General features: G+C 43.4%; 2 protein-coding genes across 4 annotated transcripts in view; one reads left to right on the top strand and one right to left on the bottom strand.

Moving 5' to 3' along the window:
* LOC139211147 (zinc finger matrin-type protein 4) overlaps positions 1–16,200 on the bottom strand; it is a 28,765-nt gene extending 12,565 nt beyond the window's left edge. Inside the window, exons 1-4 of the mRNA XM_070841419.1 lie at positions 16,090–16,200; positions 13,465–13,557; positions 7,525–7,708; positions 4,145–4,402 (exon numbers count right to left, since the gene is read on the bottom strand). Of these exons, the coding sequence (XP_070697520.1) occupies positions 4,145–4,402; positions 7,525–7,708; positions 13,465–13,557; positions 16,090–16,200 (646 nt within the window). The remainder of the gene's footprint in view (positions 1–4,144; positions 4,403–7,524; positions 7,709–13,464; positions 13,558–16,089) is intronic.
* slc25a16 (solute carrier family 25 member 16) overlaps positions 1–21,948 on the top strand; it is a 391,343-nt gene that overhangs the window by 223,379 nt on the left and 146,016 nt on the right. The window lies entirely within an intron of this gene.

Raw genomic sequence — 21,948 nt, 5'->3', positions numbered from 1 at the left:
AATATATCACAAATACCATAGCAGAAAGGGGTTGAGCATCGTGTGAGAGTCGGATTGAATCCAAGTGGAATTTTACCAAGCATCAAACTTTGAAAGGCTTATAGAGAGTCTAATTAGTTTTGTAGCCTATATGACAGTAATTGGAAAGACCATCTGTTTTTGACACAAAAAAAAAACCTCCTCATAAACTCCGTCTTCCTGAAGTATTGCTTTTGAGTAAAATGACCAGACGCTGCAGCTCATTGGTTGGTGTTGTTTATCCTCTGTCTCATCTCAACCAATTAATAATTCTTAACTGTATTGGTTTTTGGGCTGGCCTTCAGAACCTTGTTTGTAATTAATTCGCAATTAAGTTAAATTAGACATAAGAAGAGTTGATATGGCGCGCATGCTGACAAAAAAACAGTCGCTTATTACCTGACAAGTGTGTGTGTGTTCATTGTCCAATATTCCAATTCCTGAGGGCAACATCTCTGTGTTTTTGGCACCAAATGCTCTGCTTTGTTTACCAGCTAGTCGCTAACTTTGTCTGTCTGCTGTTTGGTGCCGGGCTGGTAGTGTTCAGTGGGTTTAGCTTAAAATAGCTGCCTGCTGCTGCTGCTGCTGCTGGAAACAACACGTAGAGCTGTGAGGAGCTGCAGAGTCAGGTGATAATTCTCTGTAGGGTCTTCACTTCGACTCACCCTTCCCACATAACGCATGATCATTTGAACCATTGTTAACATGAAATATATTGATAAGTGCATCTTACCGAGACCTTTGTCATTTTGACTCAAAGCAGGAAAAAAAGATCAAAGAACAAGTGAAGGAGTCGAAGAAGTTGATGCCAATTTTCAGCACTTAATACTTTTTAAGTTATGAGTTTCAATACCCAGACCTAGTTGATGTTGGTACTGCGTGTGTGGACCTACAGTATATCTTGTTTATGTGTGCATGTATAAAAGCCTGCTTGTGTCACAGTGCCTGTTGTCTCCTGGGAGGAGAGGGTCAGCTCTGTCTCCAAACTCAGATACAGCCATCAATTACACACAATTTTCTCCGCGTCGGTACTTCAACCTCTCTTGGGCCCCAACACACCCACAGACACACACACACACACACACGTACGTACGCAGACACACACTCCTGTACTAGACGCTTATCTCACAGCCTCTAATTCTCTTCCGAGTCTCCAGAGAGAGTGGACTGCGCCGGCTCTGTCTTGAGGGGTTTCTACCCCTGTTGTGATTTATGTAAAGACACAGCTGAGTCAGGCAGGCTCCATCCCCCGTCTGTAGCCACCCCCACTGAAACTCCCTTGTCCACCTCCGTAAGCCATCTCCAAGGGTTTTGTCTGGCACCTAGCCGTGGAAAATAACGACATTCTCCCCTGTGCCCTGTCTGTGAAATTACACCAGAAAAATCCAAGAGTAAGAAACGGTGTCGAGAGAAATGTCATGGGGATTCTGTGATGTGTTTCGGTCGTGAGAATGTGAAAGGCGGGGGCAGGAGATGCGGAAGAGACAAAGAGAGAATATGCAAGTACAAGTAAAGGTCAGTGCCATCAATAGGACACAACCAGACAATAAAGCAAGGCAGACTCTGTAGCAATAGTTTGGGGAGAGAGGGAATATTGGTGTGTAAATAATTCACCTGTGCCTCGTGGGGAGCTAATGAGGATGACAGATGAGACATGACGAGAGATTGGAGCCCCTAGTGATGCACACACGCACATATATATACACACAGAACAGCCACGGCAACAACAAACAAGAACACGAGACGAGACGGAGGAACAGCAGTAGGAAGGGGGTGGGAAAAGAGATAAAAAAGAACATACAGAGAAAACAGTTCAACAAAGCAACACGGACGACAAAGGACAGAGATGAATCTGCACTGAGCTGAGACCGAATTCGTCATTACTCCCCCCCCCTCCTCTCCCTCTTTGCTCAGCTGCCGCCTCGCGCTCGAACCTCCCTCTGAGATTACACCCGGCACACCTGTGACTTCACACCTGAAGTGGTGATAAAAGCCAATCAGATGTGAGAATCTTGCACCAATGAAACCGTGTCTTAACTGAGGAAGAGAGGACGAGTCGCACTGCGATGAACAAAGTGTTTCAGACTAAAGGCACTGGAACAAACACTTGATTGATGGCACGTATAATGGATCACGTCAGCAGCAGGCTCACTTCAAATTCTTAGACTAGTTCGTTGCTCTTGAAAAGAAGAAGGGTAATAGATTTTACAATACAGCACCACTCTTCGCGGAATGCAGATATCTTGAATTAAACAAAAGGAAAATCTGATCTTTATGTAATTCTATTACATATTTACCATTTTAAATGCGTTCTGCTATGCTCCAAGTCTCATGCTGCGATTTGGAGTCCAAATCTTCCAAAATACAGCTGAGGTTGTGGGATCTGGGTCACAGTGTGTGGACGAAGGACGATATCCAACATGACACCTCTTAAAGCCTCTGAGCCAGTGTAGGCGGCAACATGACTCATGCTTTTAATATGATTGGCTTCTTGAGATGATGGTTTGTGTCATGGTACCTGGAGCACAAAACGAACGGCACAGCTTTGGCTCACAAAGGATTTGCATATGTGTGTGGCGGTGTCTGCGCGCTGTGTGTGCGGTACGAGGCAAACTTGCATGTGTGTGTAGTAGAGGTGTTGTGTATCACTAATGGGCTGCGTGCTGCAGTGGGATTATATTGGACAATATCACTCAGAGGAACCAGAAAAGGAAACTCTCTCAATGCCAAATACTATTAATAATTACATTTGAATACCCTTCTGGCAGAAATGTGTGTATGAGCATGTGAATCATTGTCCTCTTACTGCTACGTTTGTGCGTGAAAGTGAAAGTGTGGGAGAGGGGAGGATTAAAGGGGGAGGGAAAGAGACAGAAGAGTAATTAAAACCCAGGACTCGCTATGGTAACTGTAATTTGATCTCAGATTCACCAATTAATAATGCACATTAAGAAATAATTTCAGTTTAATTACTCCTCATTGACCCTTTGTGTGTCAGTCTGTGTGCTGTGTGTCAACCCTCAGAAACACTGCTGTGTAATGTGTTGCTGTTTAGCTGCCTGAGCCTCTGCACAGTGTAATGTGTGCTATATGCAGCTTGCCAACAGACGTCCCGTGGCTTTTTTTTTTTTGACAGTTTTACACATCGCCATGCCAGTGCTTACAAGTGCGAATGCTATGCCGTAACATGAAGACACTGTGACCCCATACAACCGCAATGGAAATGCTTGGCTGTGTCAAAATTCACTTGGACTGAGATTCACAGTTAATGAGAGGGAGAGACAGATATTTGCTTGGGATGATGGATGAGCTAACGCTTTCATTTCATTGGCATAGAGTCCAACCCTTGAGATTATTTACTCAGTAAACACCTTTTAAAGAGGGCTCCAGTGATTTAGTATTACATTTCCATAAAGTTCAGGACTGATTAAAGAAGCAATGCCCAGAGTTGATTCAGCTGAAGCCCCAGTGTCCGTCCAGCTCCAACAATGCAGCAACAATGATGCAACTGGACAGCGTCTCTCTAATAAAAACTGTAGCCTCCATGCCCAAGCCGAGGTGTCTGGATAACGTCACTTGGGTGCGTTTTCTCAGACTCGAAAAATCTCCTTCAGAGCCACAAATGACATCATAGCACTGTTAGCCATAAAAATGGTGGAGTGCCTCTTTAATTCAGGGAAGTTTATAATGACCCTCCTGCACCGAATGTAATGTTAAGAATGTATTCCAGCCATCTGTGGGAGATTGTTTACTGTGTCTACAATGGGACAACAGAGGGGGGGGGGTGGTCAAAGATAAACTGATTTGATGGAGATACACATGGTTCAAGGACACAGGAAAAAGGTAGGTTGTCTAAATGCACGGTGAATGTGAATCAGCCGATCTTTACAGTAACTGGATGATGTTACTAATTTTATCTGTGAATGACTGGTGTGGCTTACGTCAGTGTAATATCTGTGAAACGGACACCACATTGGAAGGCATATGAACATTTCAGAGGTCCACCCTCTCAGCCACAGATCTTGAATGTGATCTCCCCCCTTATCGTCTTTCCTTGTACAAAGTCGTAACACCCCTCCCGCCCTTCACTTGTCACTTGTGTCGGGCCGGGGGCCAAGAGGCTGACCTGTGCTCTCCGTGGCATCCAGACTGCCCGCTAGCTGCTCCAGGAGGCGTGCCCTGGCCGCGTTCCTGCGGTGTTTCTTGCCCTCGTAGTGCTGCTGGGCCATCAGCGGGTTGTTGAACCAGGCTCCACACAAGCAGCAATACTTCCCTGCCTCTCTTCCACCGTTTCCGCTGACCACCGCCATGGGCCAGGGCAGGGAAGAGGGGGGAGGGGGGCATGCAGCAGGGTCTGTGGGCACCGGGGTGGAAGGGGAGGAATCTGGAAGAAGAAATGAAATGAAAAAACGATCAGATAGGAGATAGAGACGAGGAGCGAGGGGTAAGGAATTGCAGAAATAGGAAGAGGGGATAGATGGGAGCATATTAAAATTCTCAAATTGGATTTTAAGGCCAAAATTGCATGGAAAGAAAATATATTCATGAAATTACAACATGTAAACGTGATTCATTCATATCTGCAAAGATACACTTGCTCTTTCTTACAAGCACAGATGTGATCTAAAATACATGTTTACACACTTACATGTGTACATTTAAAAGCTCTAGGTTTAGATCCTACTGAGAGCAAAGGGTAATGCATTTGCTGTAGGCCAGATCAGGGTCCGTCTGCCAGTGCTCAAAACTGGCTTTCTACTCATTTCTACTGTTCTTCTGAGCCCTCCTGCTTTGTCTTTTTTTTTAACCTACATCCTCTTCCTCTCATCTTTCCTCCCCTTTCATCCCTCCTCTCCTCTCCTCTCCTCTCCTCTCCTCTCCTCTGTGAGGGAATGAAAAAAACAAAAAGAAATGGCAGATTTCCAGGTGACCTGCTACTCGTGACATGACACTGGTTACCATGGTGATTGCCCATTAATAGCCAACAGGCACTGACATGTCCACAGGACGCAGTTGTGGCTCACGCAGCGAAGACAGTGCGGTGCGTGTGGTTGCACGAGTGTCCGTGTGTGCGTGTGTGGGTGTTTGGGTGGTGGATTGAATGTATAATCCACGCTTGAGAAAATGTGTGAAAGCTTGTTTGTGTGCGTGCGTGCATGAATGAAGCTCCAGAACAGGCTGCTTGTGTACGTAAGGTACAGTACGTGTCCTAAAGAAATCATCTCTGCTCCAACTGTTTATTTGAACACAGGGAGGGGGTGTTAGGTCCACAGCCAAATTGTGTGAGAAAGCGTCTACTGCCAGATGGCATGTCCAAATGTGCCGATTCGCCGTCTACAATGTGTCAATGACTCTAGAGTCATACCAACCAGGACTACGCAGCCGTAATACTGCATGTTTAAACATTTTATATCACGAACAAAAGCCCACTCACACATGCTTTTAAGCCAAAATGAGTCATATCACCTCTTTCACAACAACCATCAGCTCAGTGATAACAAATGAAGAGCATGCATGAATAGTTGACCAGTGACCACGAGTGTGAGGTGTGTTAGTTTAGGCCTGTGTCTGTTTGTGTGTGTGTGTATGTGTGTGTGTGTGCCTGTGTTGACTTGACTCTGATTGGTTGCTCATACCTTGATGTGTCTTTGGGCTCTGTTCACATAGTTACAGTATCTATGGCTGTGTCTCCGCTCATCTCAGCAACCACACCCACTCACATTCGCTCCGCTTGAGTTTGCCTTTGCCACGCTTTCATCTCACTTGCAATGCACGACCCTGCAAATCTTTTACAGTCATTTCATTTTCCTGCTATTAATCTCAAACACGAGACCATCCTGAAAACTCCGGTGCAGCATTTGCGTGTGTTTGTGTGTGTGTGTGTGTGTGTGTGTGTGTGTGTGTGCCCCTGCATGAGTGAAGCTCCTGAGCTTTGACGGCTCTGTGGACCAGAATGTGCAGAGCAGTAACGGGAAGAGGTCCTCGGAGGTATTTTTCCTCTCCATTCCTTGTTTTCCCACCCTTTCTTTTCTCATGACTGTGATCTCTGCACACTGGAGCAGAAATAAGTGTTTTTCACGGAATGGGGCACAGGCAGTGTGCGTGATAGTGTGTGCAGGAGGAGGAGGCGGTGGTTTGGAGTGTGTGGGGATGTGATGTGCGAAAGGGGAGGGAACGCAGGTATAGCCTCTGCTCTCCACCTCTCAAGGGCTTCTACATCACATATGGCTCTCGCTCTCTCTCTCCCTCTCTCTCTCTCCTCGCTGTGTGGTTTGTGTGCATGTTTCTGCATGCGTGTATGTATGTTGGCGTACATGTGTGTATGCAAATCACTGTCTAGCATGAATGTGCAGGCATCAGTCACTCTGCCTATGTACGACTCAAACGATGGTGTGTGCCTCTCTATGCACACAAGCCTGTCAGCTTGACTGTGCATCCTGTGTGGAGCGCTCATCCCAGAGTGATGATGAAGGCTACTTTTGACTTTAATCGCTCCTGAAATCCTCTCTCCCAGGTCACTCTTCCCCTCTTCTTGCGCTCGTTCTCTAGTTTCTCTTCCTCCAGGTCCCACTGTCACAAAACCACGGAAACTCCGCGGCAAAGGCTGTACAGAAGTGACACTTTTCTAAAGTAGGCCAAAGTTTAGCAAAAAGCACCCGGAGGCTTGATTATAACACTCAATTTTGTAGTGATTGTGTGTTTATAGCTCTTTGAATTTTCACTCTGAATCCAATTTGAATCATATTATGTAAAGCTCCTTTGGAGAAGACTCACCAGCACTGACAAAAAATGTTCATCTTTAGCAATCATTAGCATAAACAAAATCAATTTATGAATGTCTCGATTTGTCAAGGAGATTTTTCATTAATCATATAACCTTCGTAAATGAAAACCCTTGAAAAATGTGACTTCTCGGGCTTCCGGCATGTTAGCAACTTATTTTTTATTTTTTTTCTCTGATGTCCCGGCTAGACGTTTTGACTGAAGCATGACTAAAGCTTTGCAAATCCACTTCAGATGAAAAAATATATGCTTTGAACTAAAAATAGTTCTCAGTTCAGCGATACATGTCACAAAAAGTTAATGTCTGGATTACGTGGGCGTGTGCGAGCAGAGGTGAGAGTGTTTGTTTTTTACGATCAAGTTAATTACCTTGCACTTCGATGAGGACAGGCTGTGTGTGCAAACCTTAAGAGTGGAATCCGATACAGGCATTGATCAGCAAGGGTGGAAAAGGTTTATCATCAGAGTACCAGTTTGTAGTCAGAAGATTGATAAACAGGATTTGTCAAGCTTTTCACTTTCAAGTCTTACCTGAAGACGGACAGACAGACAAACGGACGCAGACCAAGTACCTCATGTTATTAGTTTCATACTCTATTGTGTTTGTTTCCTTTGGCTTCTTCAGCTGCTGTATACCTGCTGCCATGACGATGAAATCATAGCAGTTCAAGTCCCGTAAGATTCGATTTTTAACCTTAAACCCAGGTAGAAGTTGTGAGGTACCTGTGTTTGTGTTTGTTGGGCTGGTCATGGCTGCGGGTAGGCTGGGTGGCTCCCCCAGCACCAGGCGGACTCTCTTGGCGTGGGTTTTGCCCTGATAGTGAGACTGGGCCACGATAGCCGAGGTGAAGAACATGTTACACAAGGTGCAGCACTTGTTTCTGTCCACCTCCGTCTCAGCACAGTCCTGCAGGGGGGAGAGGAGGGAGAGATTTTAAAAGCCGGTAGTGGTGGATGGGAGAGGAGAGGTGTTGTGAGAGAAAATGGATAACAGCGGAGAGGACGGTAAGGGGGTGAAAAGGAAAAGACTGTGGTGGAGGTGAGGAAAGGAATGATGTGAAAAGAGAGGCGGGGGTGAGAAAAAAAAAAGAGGCAGGGAGAGATGAGAAATGGAAAGCTGTTCACCTTGCACTAGCCTCCCTGAGCTTTGTCTTTTTCTCACTCTGGCACACACTCTCACTCTCTCACACACACACAGAAGCAAAAAGAGGACTGATCAAATATTCATCTGTCTCCCTGGGCTGAGGCTGTGGCTTGGCCCTTTCACCGCTGCTGGTTCATTACTAATGATGAGGGGGAGTTGCTCCCCACGGGAGACAGGGAATACAAACAAAAAGACCAACCACCTAATTGACACAAATGCACAAACACGCATATTCACACATGCAAATACACAAGATCACACACACACACACACACACTGACATACAGACAGGAATATTGCCTGAATTCTGTTTGTTTCTGCCCATCAGTATGGAACTAAACTAACTAAAGTAAAGGAAAAACTAAGAAATACTGTTGGCTGCATGTCAGGAAAATCACACCAATTTGATCAGAAGTCATCCAACACTCGCTGTGATGACTTATGAAATCATAGCACTTGCCTGTAAACACTTAACAGAGGCAAAATGTTACAAATCTGACTAGTAACACTACAGAAAAACAGTCTTTTGACGAGAACTGTGTCGAACAGTCCTGTCAGATGTGTGGAGGCTGTTGCAGCAGCCTATAAATGATCATAGTTTTGGAATGAGATCTTACTGCAAACCATCACATTGGGTGTGATGTCGGACAGCCACGTACTTAAATGCAGTACATGAATTAAACAGGGACAACATAAAATAGATCAAATATGTTTCAGTGTTTTCTGAGAGTAACAATATTTCACACTTTCAGTGCGACCTTTTAAATTCTACACTTTCAAAACTTCTTTGTTCTTCTCGCTGCTCACATTGAACCTCCCCCTTTTCGCTGTCTCCTCATCCAGGCTTTGTTCTCTTGTGAACTATTTGTATTTGTTTGTACATCACTTCTCTTCTCTTCTTTCTTTCTTTCCTTCTTTTTCTTTTCACACCGGCACTCTTTCTAGTCCAGGTGTCAAGTCGAGTTGGAGGAGAGAAACCTCAGAGAGAGAAGACAATAATAGAAAAGTGTCTGCGACACAATATCTAAGTGTGTGTGTGTGTGCGTGCTTGTGTGTGTGTGTCTTGTGTGTGTCTTGTGTCAGCCCTGGTTAGCATCACAGCCAGTGGATGTGAGAGTTAAGGACACCTTTACCTTCCAGGCTTAGCTTAGTCTCTCAGCTGTCCCATCTCTCTCTTTCTTTTCTCTTTTTTTCTCTCACTCTCTCCTCTTGCTTTTTGTCTTTTTGCTTTGCCTTCACTCTCAGCCTTTTTCTCTCTCTCTCTCTCTCTCTCTCTCTCTCTCCCTTCCTCCCTGCATCCTCCCTCCCCCTCTGGGCACCAGTCTCAGTGACTCTGTGTGTTGTGGGATGAAATATTTATCTGTATTGGCAGGCCCTCGCCATCCCCTCTCCTCCTCCTCCCCCTCTACCGCCCTCGCCTCCTCTCCTCCCCCGTGTCTGTCCCTGCTGTGATCATGTTAAAGGCTTTCTCTGATTTGTCCCATACCTCCCCTCTCCAGCTCCACCAGTAAATCAGTTTCCTTCTTCTTCTCAGTTGGTGCATATTCATTGTATTATGCTTTATTAGAGCATGACGTCATGTTGCCAGAGGAACAGAAAGGAAGTGTGCGCGCATTTGTTTGTGTTAGGTGATTGTATGTAAAGTAAAAACAGCTTATCTATATTTATCCCATGATCTTTATTCATGGCTGTATCGTGGAAGACACGATGCCCATGAGGACAAGTCTCACTTCCTCTCCTCTCCTCTCCTCTCCTCTCCTCTCCTCTCCTCTCCTCTCCTCTTAGTAGGAAGAAGGGTATTCCCTCCCTCACTCCATCCACCCCTATACCTACATTTCCCCAGCTCCCTCATTACCACACTCTCCTCGCTCTCTTCCACTGTACTTTCTGCTCCGCCTCTTGTTTCCATCACTATTCATCCTGTTGTTCTTTCCCTCCACCCCCCACCCTCCTCGCCTACTTTGTCTACGGCTCCCCTCCCATGGGCGACGCTGCTGAGATCTTGCTCTACCCAAATCTTGTTGTACTAGGATGAGGGAAATCAATCGCAGTGAGCTGATGTCCCACGACTGCGTGGTTTCTGACTTAGGACCAAGAGGCTGAGGAGATCCTCCATGGCAGCCTGCAGTGGTCTCACCTGTCAAAACACACTGAAAAGTAAAAGAAGCAGTCGACAGATATGGGACTGAAACACAAAGAAGCATCTACTTGAAAGAAAAAGCAAGCGCAAATCCTGTCGCAGAACGACAGATGTTACACCAGGGATTTAGTGACAGTGTGGGGAAAGTTTCAAACAATCTCAAGTGTGTGTGGGTGACTGACATATGAATAATTGTCAGCTCATTACAGCTGCCACTCTACTGAAACACTTTTAACAATAAACAGCATCTCTGACTCGCTGTTTTTCCATCATGTCTCTCCGCTGAAAGTCATCAACCTTTCTGTTTCTTCATTTTAGATTTCTAGACTTCCACCGTTGCTCATTTAAATATTCCTCTTTGTATTTTGTCCCTCACTGTCTCTACCTGTCGCACCTCGCACATCTGTTCCAACTGATTTGTATGCGACCTAATTGTAGTGAGTGTTTCTGTTTGCGTGTGCACATGCGTGCCTGTTTATCCGCTGCCTGACGGAGACGTCTGTATCGTGGAATATTTTTGCGTTTGGGTGGCTTCATCCTGCTCATACATCTAACAATAGACTCCCAATTAGCTGTGTTAATCTTTCTCTCCTTCTGTTTTGCTTTCTCTGTGCTCCTCCTTACTTCTCCTACTGCGCAGTGTAGAGGCGCTGAGGGAAACATTGCTAAATATACACATGGAGCAGCACAGACACTCTCTTTTTGAGTTTGAAGAAGCACTGAAAGTGTAAATTGAAAGAAGCACTGGTGCAAATATAGCATTAGAGGAAAATAAAAGGCGAGGAAGAAAAACATTTTGTTATCTCTTGCCCTTTGCGCAAGTAGAAAACTGCACAGAGAGGAGAGAGACAGAGCAGGGTGGAGAATAGGGGAGAAAAACGGATAAAATCCCCTGCTCTTTCATCTGGGAGCACCTATACGACCTACTTTCTCTGTTTGTTCTGTGACAAACACTTTCACCTACACACAAACCTGAAGGCATGGCATTTTACTCTGGGTGGATACTGGCATTTCATTCACACTGCGAAAAACCTTTCCTGCTGTTCCCGTTGGACTGCGCCATGCCAATCAGTGCGAGAACACAGGGCTAAGAACACTATGATGGAGTGCAGAGAGAAGACGTCCAAAACTTCTCGTGGGAGAAAGATTAAAGATATAAAAGAGGCAAACTTTATCCCAAACTGAAAGGTGAAAATTGAATCTCTAGAAAACTGTTCACTTCACATCACTTTTCCAGCACTGCCTCATAATCAATGTCACATCTCAGTGTGAAAGGTTAAGTACAGAGTGCTAGCTGTGGTGCTTATAATACGTTACAGCATGGCAGATGAGATGAGGTGAGTGTGTGTGTGGATGTATGTGTGAGTCTCATGCGAGGTGAAAGCCAGGAGGGGCTGAGTCATGTCTTATTCACTTAGGGAGACAGATGGAGGCACAGGTGTGTATATTTCTGCAGTATGTGTGAGTGCGTTTGTAAACCCATGTGGTCATTACATGCCTGTTACCACAGTGGTGAACGTTTATCACTTTTTTTTTTTACATCTCGTCTTACAGTTTGTGTTAATAGACATTCGCTGGCTAAGAAAGAAACATAATAGGATTTCAAGAGTCTTACAGTATGATGATTGTTGTATCTTTCCAATATTTCAATTTGGTACAGTTTAGTGATGGCAATTTTACTGCGGCTTAACGCATCAAAAATGTTGCATTGCAGCCACAGTGAAGTGATTATCGCTCCTCTCTCTTACAGCAAACCTGGCCCTTAATGTTTCACAATTCAGGATTGATCTCATTTTGCTGTGGGCAAAAAAAAAAGGGGTAATGACAGGGTCTTCGAGAAGAGTTCTCAGAATTTAAGCTTATGTAATGGAGTTATGCAAAGAGACTTTGGAAACACACGGATAAGGGAAATGGTGCGAGGGTGGAGCCTTGAGGCACACAACATGTGACTGAACGGTGAGGGGACAAACCAAGCCATGGACACAGGGGATTTCTTGTTAGTAAAGCAAACAAAGACCAACTTAAGGTGTCACATACCAACAAAGAACATCAGTCTATCCACACAAATGGTCTAAAGCAGTAACCTGGTTCTGCTGTGTACTTATAATTGGTCCTCAAAGCTGTGGCAAACACAGATAACTCCTACCCCACTTGGCGATTGTAGCTCCTTCTATATCTGAAACTGTCCAGATTTGTCTCTGTGCTTTAGCCTCGCTGGATTTAGGGGTTTGATGGACACTGAGACAACTTTAATCTGCGAGCAAACGTCTTCAAACAGTATTTGTCAGGGTTTTAAACTTTGCATTGCACATTCGTCAAGTGCAACCTGAAATCACTTACACTGGGGACATTTGCAAACATTTTAGTTCCTTAGGTTTTATTATGAATTTCCTGCCAGTGGAGGACAGAGGGTCATTGCCGTACCAAGCTAATTGGCCCTGCACTACCGCCCAGGGTCTTGGCTGTGCCTTTGCATTGTTTTCTTTCTCTCTCTCTGGCACAGCTAGATTTGTCAGTTAGTTTGATAAGCTTTATTTTTCCACCAGCTGTGTCCTCAAAGTGTGTGCTGTATGTGCTCTGTGTGTGTGTGTATATGTGTATTTTGCCACGTGGGACTATTGGCTTCCCGGATAAATGGGGCACACAATGTACGATGGTACATCTCCCTATTCACAATAGTCTATTACGTTCACATTTCTTTTCAGAGACACACACACACACACACACACACACAAACAGACGCAAACACACACAAGACCCACAAGCATAAAGTCAGAGTTTAATCAACAGCAAAATAGCAGTTGTGCTTCATGTTCGAAGTCCAACAATTCACTGTGGATGCAAATGCAGCCTCAGCACTTACTACAGTTGCAGAAGAGGGCACTCGAAATATACAGACACAAAAGCACACACACGCGCAGACACACAACCATCGGTAATGCACTGACTTCCCAAGCCATGGCCTGCAGTGCTCAGATATAGAAATGCTCGGTGGCGTCTGCCTCCTAAATCTTACCATAAACCCCGGCTAAGGCATAACCTCTCTTGGGAGAATTTTAGCACAAAAACTGCACACAACAGAGCGAACAAATATTTCCACGGGTGCTCTGTTGCAATGGCCAAGCCTGAGAGTGGACAGACCTAGTGAGGGATTACACTGAGGCAAGCCAGCTCATGCGTACATCTTCATGCATACGAACAATTGCTTTAGTTTGTGATCGCACTGCAAAACAGGTAAATGTATGAGTGATTTAGCTCATTAATGACTCTTAAAAGCTTTAAAGTTGGAATCAAGTTACAAATATTAATTTGAGGTGACAAAGTCTCATCAGCATTGTATGTTATGCAACACAGACACAGAAACTCAGTGAGAGCGTACTGGGTTATCTGGCCTCAGTCTCTTGGAAGGTGGTCCTCCATCTTCAGGGTGAAGCATGTAGAACAGACGAACCTTGTTGGCATGTTTCTTACTCTGAGAAAGAGGGTCGGAAAGAGAAAAGGAAGAGCGAGTAAAAGTGTCAGTCAGTAAACGGAGCTTAATTTTATCAAGTGAGCCAAGTAGAAACAAATCAATGACTGTCACTCCACCTTGGCATCTCCCTCTGAGCTTTTATCTCTGTCTCAGCTGATGGTCCTGGCAGACATTTTGCCCCCCGGCTAGGTGACTAATGGGCCGGGCCTGCCTCGGCTTTCTGGAAGGCCTGATTAAGATGTTGTGTTGGGGAAGTTGTGGGAGGTTAATGACTCTTTACTTCACCTGTACACACTGAAGGGAAGTGCTGAAGGAAGTGCGGTAATGGCTAAAATTACAGTCAAATGGAGTCAATGATTAATAAAATTACGAAGTACATATTATATAGTTGATATTATATCAGCAAAATAATCTTAACGTGAGAAGCAGTTTGTGAAAGCGTAGTAGGTGTAACGCTGATGATGTTTTTGTGCCGCTTACTCACTTGTTGTTGTATTTTCACCCCACCTGAGTGTGTGTTTTTGTCTGCCTCTCACAGAGCTTTACAAATATACAGTTGTGCCTACATGAGAGGACTGTGCGGTGTCCTTGAAGCTGCTAACTGTAATGCAGAAAAATGAAAATCACTGGACGTACTGCGGGGTAAAGATTAGTGCACGTGTGTGCGTTTAGACAGCTCTGTGTGGTTTACAAGGTTGACACAGCTATCTTGCCCCACACACATCACTTTATTGGCATGCTCTGACCTTCACTCCTTTTCTGCTATATAACATCTATTATTATCATCATCTATAAATTCCACTGCTGGTGCAATTTTGTTGACACTATCAACACTTGCCTCTGTATCTTCACGGCCACATATGCAGTAAAATACACATCATTGTACAGCAGAGTGCAGGGATAAAAGTAAAGATTATGATTGGGAAAAATTTCAAACTAGAAACATTTTGGAACCAGGCTATATAAAGTGACTTTATCCAGACCTTTAATTCCCTGGACTGAAATCACTTTAGTGTTTAATCCATATGATTTGTGCACTTACATTTTGTAGATTAAAATGTACTTGTAAGTTTAAGTGTATATCATGGCTGAAGAGCCCACAAAGAAAGCTAATGGGAGACTCTGACAAGACACTGTACTTGCTGCTCCAGTGCCTAGATTGGATCTTCTGCCCCCGGGACAAGAAAGGCCCCCCCTTCCTCTACCTCACATGCCTCCTCACTTGTCTGACTACTTTAATGCATTTTGTCAGTGCTTGTGTGCGTGCGCGTGTGTGTGTGTGTGTGTGTGTGTGTGTGTGTGTGTGTGTGTGTGCGCGCGCGGCTGTCTGTCTGAGAGTATGTTTGTGTTTATAGGTGTATAAATAAATGGTCATGCAGTTAATGGCTCAGGGATATGGGCTAAAAGCGGGACCTCGTCACCATGGTTACCCCGCACTGACCCTCAGTGCTCTCCCCTGCCGTAATGGACTATGCATGTGTCTGTGTCTCTTTGTCTTCTGCTTTTTAAATCAAGTTGGAGAGACAGACGGGGCTAAAAGGGGGGCAAAAAAATCTGCCACATCATCCTTGTGTGTTTGTGTAGAATGTATCTGACTCTCACGTGATCAGGTGATCAGGTGATCAGGCACCAGGCAAAGTCACGACTTTGTTGCAGACAGTGGTGCAAACTGTGCAGCTTGAAGACACTAAAGCTTTTGTCTCGCTCACAGTCTCATCTATGACAGCAATGCATGTGCCTGTGTTTATTGACTGTTGTGAGAAAGCTGTTATTTGTTGTAACTCAACTACAGAAGGGCACACGTTATTCCTCTCGTGCTTTTGGCAGTTAGCAAAAATCTTCAGGTTCATTACTGACACCTTCCGGACTGGATTAGAGATGGATTGCAGTCAGATTTGCAATTAGGCCGACAGAGATGCATCTATGTGTACAGAAAAAGTGTAAACTGGGGTGTGCTGAATGACATCTCTCAGTAATTCACCCCCCCCATAATAACACTCCTTTCTTAGATTAGTTTCAAGTGAATGTGGTTGGTACACATACATGCAGACACATACACACTGTCACTGTCCTTGCTTTATTCTCTCCAGATAAGGGCCTTGTCCTCATTAGTGCTCTTGTTTAATCCCAGTTGTGTTTTGTAATCAAGGAAGACCTACATGCAGGCAAGTGCACATGCATATGCACCTGTGCATACACACACATCATACATCCTCGTTATCTAATGCACAGGGCAGATTGTTTAATGGCCATTCATTAAATTACTCTTGGAGAGTGCACCGAGAGGTAGGCAACATTAAATAAAAAGTGTGTGTGTGTTTGTTTGGGTGCAAGTGACTAGCCTTACCATGCTGCATTAAGTCTATGTATAATGGATGAGCACTGATTTGAACGGCACAAGCACAAATTGGTACAAATAAGGCTGATGCAAAGTGTAGAGTGCAGGAATCTGGCTGTCAACGCAGTGCCGTAGCATTTTTAGGTGGTTTATTTTTTGTGCGAACATTCCTGTATGAGAGGAGACAGACTAACCTCATAGTGAGCGGTGCGCTGGGACTCGGAGATGAGCTGGGCATTGCAGATGTTACAATAGCTCTCTGTGAACAAGCCTCCATCCACGACGCCCGCAGACTTCATCTTCATCTGAGACTGCACAAACACACACACACACACACCCAAACATACGCAAATATGAATATGATTAATATGCAGAAGAGAATAAAATGCCAGTGAACCTTACAGTGTGTGTTTAGAGATGCATGAGCATGCATGTATCTCATCTCAATTTAGAAATAGTTTCCCTTCAGAATGACAGATTCATCGTGACAGTTCAGCCCAAAATATGTTGATCCTCTCTGTCGGAACAACCTCTCACGGATGATTTTGGATCCAGTCTTGAAAACAATGTCCTGAGGCTCTAACTTGAGTTTCTGCACTTAATTGCAATAAACTGTTCAATACCCTGCAAGTTTGTTTAATTTGTTTGAATCAGTTTTTTGAAATGCTGAACATGGACAAAAATATTACCTCAGTTTTGGCTTTATTTTCAAAACCACATTCTGAATATATTCCATGCTAAAGTCACTATTGTAGATAGCAGATGTGTTTCTAATCTTAACTACATTGTGCACTGTTGGGAATTTAATTTATAGAAATGCATCACATTCTATCAGTCTCTATATGCTTGGTTTGTAGAATTATTATAATATGCAATATACCCAGTAACTCCTAAAAGACCAAATATTGCCCGCCGTCTTTATCAGTTGCTTCTTTATTCTACAAGATGGAAATGGGGGGTAGCAGGTGAAGTATTGGGAGTTTTCTTTGTCTCTCTCTTTATTCTCTCTCATTTTGTGGTGTAATAGTATTGAAATCATGGTATTTGCATATAAATGAATAGAGCAACGAGGGCTCAAAAAGAAGTCACGATTTGCCTTTTTTTGAGACAGATTTTTATCATTTCTACTCCATAGTCGTCAGTGTACGCTCTAGTCTGTTGCTCCACTCATACCTTCATTTTGACATTTAATTTTGTAAACCTACCACAGATCAGAGCAGACGAGAGATGCTTGATGATTTTCAAATATTTAAATAGTCATTAAATTATTAGAAACTGAATAGTTTAGGTGACTGTGGTCTCTGTAATGATGTGGGCACAAAACAGTCTCTGATTTTTTTTTTTTTTTGTTGCCCGAGTCCAATTTCATCCACTCGACCTTCCTGTAACCGGACGTTAGCTAGGAGCTGCCTTAGGCACCAGCTAATCGAGGTACCAGCTAATTCTAATTACGTAATTGGTTATCGGCCAGTTTTTTCACATTTATTGCTGAAACACCTTTGAAAACAACAGCAATTGTATTGAAGTTTGAACTGAAAAAGTTTGAGTGGAATAGTATCTTCACTTGAGATGCACATCTCTACCAGAGACCCACTATTCTAACCATTTGCATAAAGTTTTCTGAACACAGGCAGGAAATAATAATCCTGCAAAGAGAACAGTATAGCCAAAAGCGACTTTGGTGATGGTTATGGTCTCTGAAGTAAACAGTTTCTCATCTGGGAATCTTGCTAGAGACCTTTTAACAGTGCTTTAAAACCTCGTCGATGCTGGGATTGCCCAACCAGTGAAATGATAGAGACCTGAGCTTCCCACTGGGACCCGTGACTCTGGTTCCTTAACAACCTGGCAACAGCGTTTTCTTTCACTTTTATACAGAGTGCCGTAATAGAAAATGGTTTAATGATGTGCTCTGGGGTCTTGTGTTCAATTTTCTATTCTCTTCATTATGTGCACCCCGTAGGCACTGCTCTGACAGGGTTAGGGTGAGTAACGGGTCTGTAGGGAAATGGTCCAGGAACATCAACCATTAAACTGGATGAGCTCCTTCCACCAAGGAAGCGACAGGACGGGTGCTTTCGGGGGCAAAGTTTTTCATGGTGCGAGATCTGTGTATGCTGCAGAGGTCAGCTCCTGTAACTCTGACAGAACGGAGCCTTTTGTCCTGCGTGGTCTGCTGAGATACGCAACATTAGTGATGAGATCAGGCAAAATCCACTCCATGTATTAGCAGTGAAAGACAGTGACAGGAATAGGGATTCTTTATTTCAAGCCGAGTGTGTAATTACCTTTAGCCAGTGCACTTTAACTTCCATGTACACAAGTGCACAGAACTTGTCTGTTTAGTGGACCTTTCAATTAACTACAGACATTTGTACAGGCACTTCCTCGATTCTTTAAAATACTATACCCATACCTTAAAAACAAATGACACTGCAGATACCTTTAATGTAAAATATATTACATTAAGTTATATATGTCTGTGAGGCAGAATATTCATTCTGAAATGTCACTGAAGACAAGCCGGAGACTTGTTTTGGCTAGAGGCATGGACACGTTAATGCCTCCACAATGTGAGGTGTGAAGCCTGAGAGACTCAATGAAACAGATATATTTTGCAAACTGACACATTAGATTTGCAGCAGAATTTTGAGGCAAGAAAAAGACCTTGCGCTGTCAGTCTGGACATCAGCCAGGCACAGGCATATCTATCTTTTAATTCTCAGGCTAATTAAAAGTGATTGTGACTGCAGAAATATCTTTATCGTCCTAATATCTCTATTACCTCTCATTATTGCACGCAAGATGGGAGATGTAGACTAATTAATAGAGGCAATCTGTTGTTGAGATTAATGAAATGGCAGGCCCAACGAAGCAAAAAGATGGAGAGACAGATAGTGGGGAAAAATAATGAAAGAGGGCAGGAGATAGGGGGGGGAAGAGAGGGTGGGGAGGCAGGCATTAGGTTTATAAGTGGTGCACTGAACGCAGTATCTTCATGTGTTCAGGGATCCTAATGGAAAAGTGGAAAAACATCAGTTTCTAAAAGAGCACGAACCACAAATAGACGCAGATAGATTTAATATCAACGGATGGTTCAACTGCATCTTTCCATTCCTTCTTTATAGTGCAGATTTCTGTTGTTACAGTATAATTTGATTATTTTTCTCATAGATGCATGCAGAGGTAATTGGAAACTATGTAATCAACGATGACTGAGGTGTGTAACAAGTAAATAAAATTTATTTTTAGATGATATATGCGAGTGGAGACTGACGTCAAAACAGCAGTGAGACATTTCGGTGCCCTAAGAAATGTATTATCAGTTCCTTACTAGTGATGAGCTCTAGTGAGAAACACTTACATCAGCGAGTTAACCAAGATTATGCCAATAAATTTTGCGGGAAAAAAAAATCTTCTTAGAGTAGATAAAGAAAACACTGAAAAATGCCACAGCGCACACAAGCTTTGAACAGAGCGTCAGATGTGTCGACATATTTTGGGTTTAAGAAGATGCGGGTGCCTCGTTACTGTAGACGAGGCAACGCTGCACCTTTAAACAAAGCATCACAAGGCCATGTATGACGATTGCATGGCTAAAATCTGTGTGGTTTGCTGCTGGTTTGAACATGTTAATGTTCACACTAGTCCTTTTGTTCTGCAGTGCTTTGTTGTTCTTGAAAATGTAGTCATGCTAATAATATTACATGTACAGTGTTTGAAGTTATCGGTATTCATAAATCAGTGACTGATATATGTGATGCAAGATATCTGTGAAAAATATGATTTCATCGATTCATGCATCCGACCATCTCCTTTCATCATCACCTGTGGGCCTACAGGAAAGAATGTATATGTATATATGTATATGTTGTGTGTTCTTGAGTATGATGTGTAAGACAGTAGATAAGGAATTAAAAAGAACATACTGGATTGCAATATTGGTCTAAGCAAATGCTCTCCAATATCGGTCAGCCCACTTACAAACCACACAGCTTTGAATGAGCTGATTGTGAAGCATGTCTGAGCAGGTCGTCCTTAACTAATGCTACGATGCATTTTTGATTTTCTTGACATGAAAGATTTTGCTCTTTGCTGTTATGCCTGTGCTTTTCTCACGGCTTTGATGTGGGTGGGGATCAGTTGGAAAAAGGTTGTGTGTTTTTATATATATATATATATATATATATATTTAGAGAAAAACCAGTTTGATTGAGGGCAGACGTGAGCATTACATAAACAGCAGCTCGAATTAAAAATGAAATAAAGCCCTAAACTCAATTACAAACAGCATTACAGTGACTAGATAAGTCTTAGCGAGAGAATAAAGGCCTGAGGCATCTGATGACAGAATGAACCTTAAGGGGATTCCCTTTTAAGACCATATCAAGTATTTAACATGGATGTCAACTCCAAGCTCTCCCTCAAATCTCAGCCTCTGGTCCACCATTCATTAAAAAGCTGGTGCTGAATTGGATATGGCTTTTTGTTCTTTTCTAAAAAAAAAAACGCAACTTCTCGGGCTGTTTTTTGTCGCCTGGGCATAGAATATTAATTGGTTTGTAAAATTACTTGCAACTAGATAGTGTAGTACCAACTGAGGGACGTATTGTACTGACAGAGGTGCAGTGTAATGTTGTACCCCAGTGGGGAGCTTCAGAGACATGACTGCTATTATAAAAAATACATTCTCAGCTCCCCTATGGCCGGAAAGGTAACCTCTATTGGTAAAATATAAGACGAACTAGGGAAAGACAGAAAAATGTGCCACGCTTTATGTAGAGGAGAGAAACTGAAGGATAAAAAGAAACAGAACAGCAGGTGGTTGGGGCAGCAGGGCTTCTTTTAAGTTCCCTACTTCTTTTCCTCCCCCCTCAATCTTTTCATTTCTGCTCCATCAGGAGGGTGACTGCTTTGAACTGGACTGTCTGTTCCTCTCTTCCTCTTTATGCTCTCACATCTTATATCATTCCTATCTCATCTGAAATAATGTGCTGCTCTGATTTAAGTGTCAAATTATGCACACAAGCGTTGACATATTGACACCAGCCTGTGAGCCACTGACCTGTCTTAATGAGTCCTTAGTGGGAATAACAAGAGAGGGGTTGCAGGGTTAATAATATGGAACCCTATATAGCAAAGGCACTCTGCTGTGCCACTTTGATGTTTCACATTACTTTTTTTTTCCCCGCTTCGCTCTTGGTAATGTAATCTTTCCGAACACTGTCTTCCCTTCGTCTGCTCCCCCTCAAACTTGCTCCAAGATTAACAACCCTCCCCTTTGTACAGTAGCAATCTAAGGTACTAGTCTTACTGAATAAAGTCTTTGAGGGAGCCAGATCCTGCGTCTGAACTCAAATCCCCATTCATTCTGTTTGCACTGCAGGAGCCCGCTTTCTACTATTCTTTCCCAAGACTGCAAACATACACAAAGTCAAATACAGCCGGGCTACAAACAGAAGTCTCACTGTGAAATATGAAACTAAGAGCTAAAAGCTAAAGATGCAAAATGAGTCACACAAACGTGTGATTAATGTTACGGTTTGTCGCCTATTATTCATTTCAGCGTGGTGAAACCAAGAAGACAAAATTCTCCTGGGAAGAGACAGTGTTGACTTGAGGTAGAGAAAAATACACTCTTAATGCCAAGGTCAGGTCACACACTCCTCCCCCTGAGTCAGAGTCTGTGTCTGTGGGACTATTTCTCTCCTTTTGCACACTGCTTGTTCTGCCCCAAATTCTATTTTGGACATAATTCTCCTCTCTGAAGTGTGTGTGGAGCATCTTGATATTGATAGTCAAAAACAGTCAAACATATTCACACTATGCTTCTCTCTCTCTCTCTCTCTCTCTCCCCCTTTTCCCATCTTTTCTACCTCCTATCTCTCCCAGTGGTGGCAACATGGCCTTGCGGGCAGGGATTACTCATGAGGGATGGTGTACGCTAGACTTTCTCTGCTCTTACAGAAGAAGAGCTGATAAGCTACTGTATTATGCACCTTACAACTGGAATCCATTCAAACGCAACTTGAAAGTTAGAGACACACATTCCT

This window comes from Pempheris klunzingeri, chromosome 12 (genome assembly GCF_042242105.1).
Source record: "Pempheris klunzingeri isolate RE-2024b chromosome 12, fPemKlu1.hap1, whole genome shotgun sequence".
NCBI classification, from domain to species: Eukaryota; Metazoa; Chordata; class Actinopteri; order Acropomatiformes; family Pempheridae; genus Pempheris; species Pempheris klunzingeri.
Note: the sequence above shows the minus strand (reverse complement) of the source record. Positions and strands in the feature narration are given on the sequence as shown.